We start from the raw sequence: 12,074 nt of genomic DNA on the forward strand, positions 1-12,074 counted from the left end.
GACAGAAAACCAGTTTTGTGTCTGTACGGCATCCAGTCGCTCGGTCAGACCACTTTTGTGAGAAAAATAAATAAAAAAAACTACCCCAACACTGTTAAAAATAACCAGAAAACAACCATCGATGGCTTAACACTACAGAACTTTACTTGAATTGAATCCAAGTTCATTGTCTATACACAAGGTTCTATGTACAAGGTATGAAATGAAAAGGAGGATAAAGAACAGGAAAAAAAAATTAAAAAAAATCCACTAAGATACAAGAAGTGAGTTATTATAAAGGGGGAGGAAAAAAGCATTTACAGGTCAGGTCATTTGTCAATATTAAACAATTTAACAGTTAGTGTCCTTTGCATTTAAAAAAAAAAACATCTTTTTATATATATATATCTATATTTATATATATCACAACATGAGGTAGGAGATCAGTGTCTCAAGTCATGCAAAGAACAAAGAGTCTCATCACATGGTTATTGGCAATGGTCATATTCATACACGGACACTGCAAGTCATGTTTCAGCATTGTGTGGCAACATGGCGTCGGCCATGAATACACATATATTTATGTTTTTTTTTTTTTTTAAATCATCTTTAAAAAAAAGTGAAAACACAATGTACCTATTTGTGGATGACAAAAGCATGCCACTGACAGCTTGCCGATTGTCAGGAAATCACTTTTTTTCGTGTTGTTGCCATTGACGGTGACGAACGACCAATCGAAATGGATCAGACGTCAAGGAGTTGGATTTCTTTATGTACAGTATAGTATTACCCGCGTTATGGCGTCGTTGCGGGAAAGCTGATGGCGTTCCGGTGGGGGAAATTTGGGGTGTAGTGTTAAGTATATTTGTCGGTAAATGTCATTCGTAGTTTAAGGGTGGGGCGGGTTCCCTTTTGGAACTCAAATAGTTTAAAAAGAAGCGCACATATTCATTCACAATCATTCATTTGACATTTTTTTGTGGATGTAAACGTGAGGGGCAGCGAAACATGCAAAAAAAACATTTTTTTAAAACTCCAAAATACTATACATTTGTTGTTATTTTGTGATTATTTTTGGCCGAAAATACACACAATATCACAGATGAATTTTCACCTGGAATCTAGCATAGTGTGTGTTATCGAGCCTGGCCAAAAATTGTAAAAACATCCGCAAAATTGCTAGGAAAATGGACATAAATGATGATTTTTTTTTACATGGATTTCATATGGCCTTTGTGGTATTTTCTATAAAAAACGTGACTTTAAATTAGCTATTCTTCCACATCCGCTGCATATTTTTGCAAAAGCCGCTTTCCCCAAGATTCCTTTAACCTTCATCAGTTAATCCATAGGAGAAGAGTTAATAATATATTAATGGCTGCTATATGTACAAAGTGAAAAGAAGAAAAAAAATCTTTCCTTTAATATTACGTTAAATATTTCCTTTCAAGCCCCGCCCCCTCCCCGACGGTCTTGGCGATGAAGCACAGTGGAATGTCATCATTTTGCATTGAGAGCAGATGCATTAAAAAAAAAAAGTTCACATTGGCCACCATGGACGGCGCTAGACGTCCAATTGGTGTTTTTTCATGCCAAAAATGCTCGCTGCCGGGTTCCCTGGCGAACATGGATTGAACATTTATTGCCGGAAAAGTCGGCCAATGAATAAAAAGGACGCCTTGACCCTAATTTTTAGCACTTTCTGCCTGACGACGTGAATAAAAATGGCTCCTTTTGGAGGAATAACGTGAAATCGACCCATATCAAGCCGTGGGGGGCGGAGCCAGAAGAATGGGCGGAGGCCCGGTCGTGTTATGATCGAAAGCTGCCTTCATTTTCCGAGCAGGAACAAACCAAAACATCACACGGGATCGGAATGGATTCCTTTTCCGGGGGAGGTGGTCGTGATGGGGGCGGGGCTATGGGTCCAGGGGCGGGGCTTTGTCAAGTACACTTTAACAAAGGCGCACAGTCTATCTTTTGCATCGAACTGGAGGTGGGTGGGGTTGCACAGTGTTGCGGGAGGACGGTTTGGTAAAGTGAGGTGGTCCAAGTATTTCCTCTCCGTATTTGACGTTGTTTTTCGGTCGATTTTTTCCGGAAATCCAAGCGTAGCGGCGTGAATGGCGGTGACGGAGCCGTTCGATGAAAGGCTATAAATTAAAAAAAAAAAACACATGCCGGAGAAACGAAAACAAAAACGAAAAAAAAAGTCTTTAAATACTGTTTGTTTAGAGCAGAAGGTTAGAAATGATGTTCGATCCCCCCCAAAAAAAGGTCTGGCGCTACTTGTCGGAGGCCGGCGAATGGGCGCTGGGGGGTCCGGCGGACGGGGTGAGGGGGGGCGAGGGGCTGCCCCCGGCGGGGACGGCCGATTGGACCGATTGGGCCAATTGGGCCGACTGGGCCATCTGCTGCTTGAGCTGGCCGATGGTGCGCTCCAGCACCTCGCGCGCCTCCCGTTCCCGCCTCAGCTCGTCCTGGAGTTCCTGCCGGTCGGCCTCGGCGCTTTCCAACCTCTGGCGGAGCTCCGACAACTGGATGGGGGAGGGAGGGAGGGGAGACATTTAAAAAAATAAAGATAAAAACACCATATGGCAGAATACTAAATAGTAATTATGTAGGTGTTGAAAATAGTGTGCAAACACCATATGAGCACAAAATATCTATTAGAAATGTTATACAATTGGTGTCCATTCATTCATCTGAGTCTTTCTTCAATAAAATAGAAACAACCAAAAGTCATCATTTTATAGGTATGACATCATATTGGTGTTTTTTTATTTTTTAAATCATAATCCTAGAAGATTAATGTTGAGTTTTTAACATGTTTGCATTTTTTTTGTAAAAAATGTTTTTAAATCTTATATAAAGTGAGTCTTTTACAATGTGGGCATTTTAATTTTTTCTTTTTGTAAACATAAGAAAAAAGTTTTTTTTTTTAAAAATGTCACAATTTTATGACAACAGTCAGATTTTTAAGTGTGTGGCTTAATCTTAGAGTCCTTTTTATGTGCTTTGTTCAAATCCCCAATAATGTGTATATATGTGTATATAAATGTATATGTGTGTATGTATATGTGTATGTATATATATATATATATATATATATATATATATATATATATATATATATGTATGTATGTATGTATATATATATATATATATATACATACATATATGTATTTCAGTAACACGCTTATTTATTTATATATTTATTCAGTTTTTTATTTATTAACTTACTTATTACCTATCTATTTATGTCTCAAATGTCTTTTTCTGTGTCTGTATTCTCACCCTCTTGCTACCGTGCCAACGAAATTTCCCGAATACGGGATGAATAAAGTTATCCAATCCAAAATCCAATAATAAATTCAATTTAAAAAATGTTGGATTTTTTTTTATGCTGCTCTTTGACTCTCAATTTTTGTCTCTTTACATTGAATCTGTTGCCCCTCCCCCTGATCTGATCCAGACGTTATCGGTCCCGTACCTGCGCGGCATAATGCGCCTCCTGCTGTCGCTGGGCGGACGGTTCGCACGTGCAGGCCTGGCGCCGAAGCTGCTCGAGCCGGGCCTCCAGCTCCAGCTGTTCTTGGCGTGCCCGTCCGAGCTGGCGTGCCTGCTCGCTGTGGACCGCCTCCAGCTCGCTACGCAATTCCCGCTGCTCGGCGCTCAGCTCGCGGAGCCGCGCCGCCTCGCCGCCGCGCAGGGCCTCCAGCTCCTGCGGACCAACGGGCGAGGTTGTTTGGGTCAAACTTTCATTTGAAAACTTTTACATCGTGTGCGACTTTTAGTTGATTTTTTTTGTCGTATTCTAACATGGGTTAATAACCATGGGTTTCTCACCATTTCTAATTGTAGCTGCTTATGCAAAGTGGAGTTGAGTTTCTCCTGCTGCCTCCCGTACATCTGCATGATCTCCACCACGATCCTGTCTTTGTCGTCCTCCGGCCCGCCCACCGTCAGATTGACGGCGCATCCTGCGTCGTCTTCCGCCGCCTCGGTGACGGGCGGCGGCGATGCGGGAGGAGGGGGAGGGCCGCCGACGGCTATCTTGCCGCTCGGGTTGCTCGTCTCCATGGAAACTGCCCGGGCTTTGCATTCGTGCTCGGCGCCGTGTTGGGATTTGGCCTCGTCAGCCAATGCCGGGGAAGCGTGAAGATCTGAGGAAGAGGAGAGGAGAAGGATGAAGAGGCCAGTTAGCAAAAAAAAGTCAGGGGGAAAAAAAAACCTCATTCATGCGCATGGAATCCACAATAATGATGCAATAATAATAATAATAATGCAGCATTGGTCAACTTATTTTGCTTTCAAGCATGGCTGGCCCGCATTTGGGTTTTTAATTGTTTTCTGCCAACCCTCCCTGATAAAATGTCATGGCATCGCCGACAATGGAATTTAATTCTAGTCGCTAGGTAAAATAAAATAAAAAATCTTAATGTAAAAATTGACTTTATCATTAAGTACTAAAAGTGCAAAATAATAATGCTACAAATGGGGAGGAATTCATTCCTAGAAAATGGTTCGGTGAAGAAGTGGTTGGCACATCCGCCTCGCAGTTCGGAGATCGAGGGTTCAATCCCAGAGGGTTCCGACCTTCCGGTATGGAATAAAAAAAAATCTTAATGTAAAAATTTTACTTTATCATTAAGTACTAAAAGTGCAAAATAATAATGCTACAAATGGGGAGGAATTCATTCCTAGAAAATGGTTCGGTGTTGAAGTGGTTGGCACATCCGCCTCGCAGTTCTGAGATCGAGGGTTCAATCCCAGAAGGTTCCAACCTTCCGGTGTGGAATTTGCTGGCTGAGTGAATTTTCTCCTGGTACTCCGGTCCCCCCCCATCCCCCAAAACATGCGTGGTTAAACACTCTAATTTGTCCCTAGGTGTGAGGGTGAATTATTATTCATCTCAGCGTGGCCTGTGATTGGCTGGTGACCAAATCAGGGTGTCCAACAGCCCATGTGACCCATGTGAGGATAAGCAATACCGAAAATGAATGAATCATTCCTACAATACTCCCCATGGACAAAAAAAATGCACGAGTTCAAACCAATTGGACGTCTATCACCATCAATGGCAGCCAACAACCCAACAATACACAGGCCCTACTTGAAAAATAACCGTCACATACCGCGCCATATTTACCGTCCTCTTTAATCCCACGCCACGTAACATAACCAAACGGCGCGTCCCGTCCACGCTACGTCTGAAAAGACGCGGGGAGTCGACCATTTTGGTGCAAAGTGGCCATTTTAGCATCCGCGGGCCGGGAGGAGGAGAAAGTGACGGCAGTCTGCGTGGGCGGCGGAGACGAGGAAAAAGAAAAAAAAAAAAGAAAAAAAAAGACGCGGGGAGAAATGGTCGCCGATAGGCGGGCTGGAACGCCGCAGCGTGTCCACATTCCGCCGTTTGCTAGCGCCGCGCGCAGCCCGAATGTGGGAAAGGAGGTCAGTGGCACCAATAGTAAGCCCCCCTTACGCCGCCCCCCCAGTCTTCAAGTGAAGGTCAGCACATGATTATGCGCGTGGCTGCGGGCGAGTACGTCACCCCCATAAGCGTGCTTGTCTCTCCCGCTCACGTCGCGGGAATGTTAACAACTCGCGTATGTGTGTCGCTTATTTACGTACGTACGAGCGCAAGCTAGTTCCGTTCGTGCATTGAAATGTCATCGTTGGCTCATTGGCGTGTCGGACTAACATTTCCGGGTTCGATCCCAGGTCGGTCCTCACTTTGCGGAGTTTGTATGTTCTCCCCGGGCTTGCGTGGGTTTTCTCCGGGTGCTCCGGTTTCCTCCCACGTTCCCAAAAATGTGCATGGTAGGCTGATTATACGCTAAAGTGATCCTAGCTATGATTGATTGTCCTTTGTCTCCTTGTGCCCTGTGATTGGCTGGTGCCCGGAGTTAGCTGGGATAGGATCCGGCACCCCCGCGAACCTTGTGAGGATAAGCTGTTCAGAAAATGAAGGCATGTTAGACGTCCAATCCAATTCAAAAATGGATTGGACGTCTATCGCCGACAGTGATTTAAAGGGTTAACAGTGACTTACTAGAATTAAATATTAAGCTCTAAAATCAAAGACACATCTAGGGGTGTGACAATATATCAATATGATCTATTGCGATACATAGTTTCTAAACTTCCTCTACAAAAGTCTTCTGTTTAATTCTAAATACACCAAAACTATCTTAAAAAACAATTTGTGATTCTAGTGGTTAGTAAACAGACCCTAACTGTACATAAAAAGGGGTGTTTTTCTATGAAAATTTCAGACTGCTTAAAAAAAAAGTATAAAATGTCATGTAATTGTTACACGTTCTTTCGATTGGATGGAGTTAAAATGGATTGGACGTCTATTGCAGTTAGTGATTTAAAGGGTTAACAGTGACTTATTAGAATTTAACATTAACTTCTAAAATCAAAAACACATCTAGGTGTGTGACAATATATCAATCTATTTATAGTTTCTAAATTCCCTCTACAAAGTCTTATTTAATTCTAAATACACAAAAACTATCTTAAAAAAACAATTTGTGATTCTAGTGGTTAGTAATCAGACGCTAACTGTACACAAAAAGGGGTGTTTTTCTATGAAAATTTGAAAATATGAAAAGTATAAAATGTAATGTAATTGTTCCACTTTCTTTAAAAGAAAATATTTAACCTTAAAAAAAATTGCAGTTCATATTTTGGGTCGCAAGTCCAATGTTCCGATGCCCTTGAGCAAGGCACTCTCAAACAAACGCAGCCAGCTGTTTTTGCCCGGGTATAATTTCCCTTTAAATTCTAATTATGAGAATAAAGAGTGTCATTTATTGCAAAGATTTAGCGCCGACGGGTTTACGTTTCATGAAACGCGGCGCTGTTTACATCAAATAAAATCATATTTACGGAAAGCAGAAGCGTGACCTTAAAAGCAATTTAGCGTGACGCTTATTCATCACGAGTAGCTACTAACCCATGGGAGGCTCGTCGTGGTGCTGCGGCACCCCGCGGCCGTAGTGGTGCTTGAGCAGCGCGCCCAGCATCTCGGGGCTCATCTCCGCCTCCCTGCGCAGCGACACGTTCGGCGCCACCATCTTATCGTACGGGTACAGGTAGTAGCTATGAAAGAAAGAAAAAATAATAAATAAACAGATGAAAACACCCACACAAAAACCGTGTATAATTCATTTCATTAAATCCGTTTGTTCATAATTGATTTTTTTGAGTTTGCACGTCGCTGACGGCGAGCAAAGTCACCTGTCGCCGTCTCTTAAAAAAATCTCATGAGTGATGGACTTTACGAGGAGGATATGAAATAAACACCCGAATTTACGCCACGCGTAAAAAAACACGGCGTCGCTGAATATGGAGCTCGAGCTTATCTCCTGTTTACACGGACTCCGCCTAAACAGACCTTGGGCTTATCGCAAATGTCCAGGTGGCGCTATCTGCTTCTTTGCTAGTGGAGACCCTGCCCCCGTTCACTATCATAAACATCAAAGACCCCCCCCCCCCCCCCCCCCCCCTCCAGACAGTAGAAAGTAGGTTAAAAAAACAGGCTGGATTGAATAATGCACGCCGGCTAGTTGACAAGTGCGTCGCTAATAGAAATGGAACGTGACGCTAAGTCAGGGGTGTCAGACTCGGGTTGGTTCGCGGGCCGCGTTAATGTCAACTCGATTTCATGGGGGCCGGACCATTTTAGATATAATATTTAGATTTTTTTTAAATAAATGGATTAAAAGAATTGGATTAAAAGCCCTGAATATGCCGTTTTTTATAGATCTAAAACAATGTTTATTTTAGCTTTTTTTTAAAGTATATTTTTAGATTTTACAAAATGATTTTTGAACGAAAAACACAGAAAAAAATGATTTAAAAAATGACAATTGATTTAAAAGGGGGAAAATCAGGAAATTTAATATACATCTATAATCTTCATTTTAATTTGATCCTAAAACAGAAACTGCTTTAACATCAACTTGATTTCACCTGGGCCGGACTATTTTAGATATAATATTTAGATATATATTTTTATAAATGGATTAAAAGAATTGGATTAAAAAACCTGAATATGCTGTTTTTATAGATCTAAAACAATGTTTATTTTAGCTTTTTTAAATATATTTTTAGATTTTACAAAATAATTTTAGAACTAAAAACACAGAAAAAAATGATTAAAAAATGACAATTATTGATTTAAAAGGGGGAAAATCAGGAAATGTAATATACATCTATACTCTTCATTTGAATTTGATCCTAAAACAGAAAGTCGGCACTCATGATTTACTTTCCCGGGCCGCACAAAATGATGCGGCGGGCCAGATTTGGCCCCCGGGCCACCACTTTGACACATGTGCGCTAAGTGGTCCGGATGTACAGCGGCGCGTTAGCAATGTTAGCTACTTTGGCTATGGCCTCAACGGCGTGCCTGAAAACTGGCGCTGGCCGGTTTGGTTTGAGTTTGAGGGGAGTGGGCGACCGTGCGTGTGTGACCGTCATCTGACTCTGGCGGGGCGAGAGGTAAATGTGCTAATCCGGGCGACGGCGAGATGTCAGCGGGTTGCCGCGCGGTCGGCGAATCGCGTGGGTCACGCGCGGGCCGGGGCGCCGCAAGGTCAGGCGTTTTTTTTGGGGGGGGGGGGGGGGGGGGGGGGGGTGTTCAATCTGGGTGGATTTCTGCTTCAGTGGGAATAGGGGAGAAGGGCAAGGAAATGTCAGGTTGTTCACTTATTGGCTGCCATTGACGGGGATTGACGTCTTAGACCAGGGGTGTCAGACTCGGGTTGGTTCGCGGGCCGCGTTAACGTCAACTCGATTTCATGTGGGCCGGACCATTTTAGATATATTTTTTTAAATGGATTAAAAAAACTGGATTAAAAGCCCTGAATATTCCGTTTTTATAGATCTAAAACAATGTTTATTTTAGTTTTTTCTAATATATTTTTAGATTTTACAAAGTGATTTTTGAACTAAAAACACAGAAAAAATGATTACAAATTACAATTATTGATTTAAAAGAGGGAAAATCAGGAAATGTATTATACATCTATACTCTTCATTTTAATTTAATCCTAAAACAGAAAGTTGGCGCTCATGATTTACTTTCCCGGGCCACAAAAAATGATGCAGCGGGCCAGATTTGGCCCCCGGGCCGCCACTTTGACACAGGTCTTAGACGTTTTGACTTGAACGGTTGATGAACGCGCACGTCAAAATATGATTGATATCGAGCCCGATCAATGTTAAATTGATAGAAAACAATTATAATAAATGACCTTCACGTGAAATACAGTTGAAATTGCTTATTGGGAAAATGTTTAAATAGAATATAATGACACCCACTTATTTTGTAACATCAATTATACCCACAAACACGACAGCATCATCACAAATTGGGATTGTTTTTTTAAATCTGTGAATTGAATTAAATTGAATGCGTTTATTGTCATCATACAAGTATAATGAATATTATGATGCCAAATACAAGTATAATTTCCACTTGAACTGTAAACTATCAAGCGTGTGCAAACGTCAAAGTGTTTAGCGGAAGTAATTATGGCAATTTTGGGACATTTTCCCTAATTTTTGGGCAATTTGGGAGCTTTTATGCTACCCAAGCATATTTTTTTTAACCTGTCAGCCCCTTTTAGGGTCTTTTTTTGTTTTTTGGGTGATGAGCCAATGCAGTTTAAAAAAAATAATGATCAATATAGCCCTATAAAGTTAATCTTTATGCTAGTCTGGGTGTCAAATTCATTTGAAAACACATTTTTCCGACTGTATGAAAAGCAGTTTTGATTTGGAGTTGCGCTTCAGTTATCAAAGAGCAGATCAAAAGCTATTTTTTTCCCCTACACGCCCAAGTACGACATCAAACGCCATTCTCGGGGACCGCATATGAAATGTGTGCCATTCAGGTGTTCATGGGAGGCTGTAGTACCTGGGGTGGGCCAGCACGGGGTGCCCCGGCTCCTCTTTGATGTCCGGGAAAAGATGATTGTACAATAAGGTCGGCGACGTCTTGGCCTGCGGACCAAAAGGAAAACGGTGTGTCATTTGGAATGGGGGGGAACCAATAGAAAAGCTCGTTAGACGCACGCCAGCGTCGGGTGGAGACCAGAAGCGGGAAACGGGCGCCGCTGTCGGGATGCTAATCTAATAGCGCTAATATATGACGTCGGTGGCTGTGGATGAGAAATCACCTGCAGAACGACAGGCATCTGTATGTGTCTGTGTTGTGAATATGTTGGAAAAAAACAGAGACAAACCGTATTTTCTGGCATATACACCGTATTTGTCGCTCAAAAAATGATGACTGAATCGAGGGTACGGCTTATATGCGCACAAATTAGAATTGACATGCACGAAACGCCATAACGCAAAACAATTAGATTAGATTAGAACTTTATTTCATCCCGTATTTGGGAAATTTCTTGGTTGCAGTAGCAAGACAGACACAAGACACAGAAGACATTGTAGACCTAGTTAAAAAAACTGGAGCCCAAAACACAGGAAGTCCACTAGGTGGGACCCTTTTGGAGAAAGAGACTGAGTGCGGCCGATATGGACATTTATTTCAAAATAGAGAAAAGATAAGTAGATAAAACGCGTCAAAAAAATTAGTTTGACGTTTATGTATGAAATTCAAGAAAAAAATAAACCGTATTTTGCATAAAACGTGAACAAATTCACATATTTGTGCCTGCCATTGTTCGCTGCCATCTTACCTAGGGATTAAAAACTAGACTGTTACGAACACTTCCTGGTTGTACTGGTCACCTGACTTCCTTTTTGAATTTGTCTCCGCCCTTTCGGAATGTGCAATCCAGCAATGAATGTATACGGAATCTCAGAAATAGCACGTGCGATGATTTTCCTTAAGAGTTTCCCTTCAAAGTAAAACATTTGTACTCCCTATTAAAACCACGAATATGGAGGTGACAATTGTGAATGAGGGGGCGGCTTATACGAGGGAAATTGTCAAATTCAACGGTTTTAAGGCCATTTTAAGGGTGCGGCTTATACACGGAGGCGGCTAATATGCCAGAAAATACGGTAAATCATAATAAAGAGCTTAGAAGAATGTCTGCAGCTGTGTTATTTTATGTGTTTGCTTCCTGACAAGTTACACAAAATGACTAGTTTACGTGTGTGGTAGTCGATACAGTGAGCTGACCCGCGTGTACGCCAGGGCGCCGGAGCAAGCCGAGTTGATGGATGGGAGATCGCAAAGCGCGGACTGACCTTCCCGGTGGGCTCGGCTTCGGCCAACTTGCCGCCGGGGGAGCAGAGGTCCGCCGAGGGTTTGCCGGCCTGCTTTTCCGGGTCCTCGTCCCCCGTGGTCGCCTTCTGGAAGAGAGGAAGGACGCGTCAAGGTCGGGTCAAATTGAAACGGAAAAACGGACTAAAAAAAAAAAAGGAGTCGAGATTTGATTTGGATGTTGGGGGAGACAGGAAATAAAAAAGTACAGGTGGCCTGTCAAGTCATTTTTAGAAGAAGGATTTTGTTTTTATGTATTGACTCGCTGGCTGGGATAAACGTCCATTCCATTTATCTGTTAATGGTAGTGAAAAGGTTCATGGCTACAAGTCATAAAATTTATAATTATTTTTGTATCATATATTTTTTTACATGATATCCCTTGTATCATGTAAAAAATATATGATACATCTATAATTACGTTGGTGAAACAAATAGCAGAACATAAGGAAAATGAAATATGAAAGTCAAGAAAATGAGCTCAATTTAACACAAATAAAAAATAATCCAGCGGTACATTGCAAAAAATACATATATATATATACATTCATATATATATATATGTATGTATATATATATATATACACACACATTCATATATATATACACACATACATATGTATATATATGTATATACATACATATATACATATGTATATATATGTATATACATACATATGTATATATATATATATGTATATGTATATATATATATATGTATATATATATGTATATATATATATATATGTATATATATATATATATGTATATATATATATATATGTATATATATATATATGTATATATATATATATATATATATATATATATATATATATAT

At 41.1% G+C, this 12,074-nt stretch overlaps 1 protein-coding gene across 2 annotated transcripts in view; it reads right to left on the reverse strand.

Annotated features, from left to right (window-relative positions):
- Window positions 1–120: 120 nt before the first annotated feature.
- skila (SKI-like proto-oncogene a) overlaps window positions 121–12,074 on the reverse strand; it is a 32,621-nt gene continuing 20,667 nt past the window's right edge. For both annotated transcript variants that reach the window (XM_077614649.1, XM_077614650.1), the window contains exons 3-8: window positions 11,218–11,322; window positions 9,914–9,999; window positions 6,944–7,089; window positions 3,829–4,145; window positions 3,473–3,703; window positions 121–2,516 (exon numbers count right to left, since the gene is read on the reverse strand). In XM_077614649.1, coding sequence (XP_077470775.1) covers window positions 2,265–2,516; window positions 3,473–3,703; window positions 3,829–4,145; window positions 6,944–7,089; window positions 9,914–9,999; window positions 11,218–11,322 — 1,137 coding nt within the window. In that variant the 3' untranslated portion in view covers window positions 121–2,264. The remainder of the gene's footprint in view (window positions 2,517–3,472; window positions 3,704–3,828; window positions 4,146–6,943; window positions 7,090–9,913; window positions 10,000–11,217; window positions 11,323–12,074) is intronic.

This window comes from Stigmatopora argus, chromosome 12 (assembly GCF_051989625.1).
Source record: "Stigmatopora argus isolate UIUO_Sarg chromosome 12, RoL_Sarg_1.0, whole genome shotgun sequence".
In the NCBI taxonomy this organism is placed as follows: Eukaryota; Metazoa; Chordata; class Actinopteri; order Syngnathiformes; family Syngnathidae; genus Stigmatopora; species Stigmatopora argus.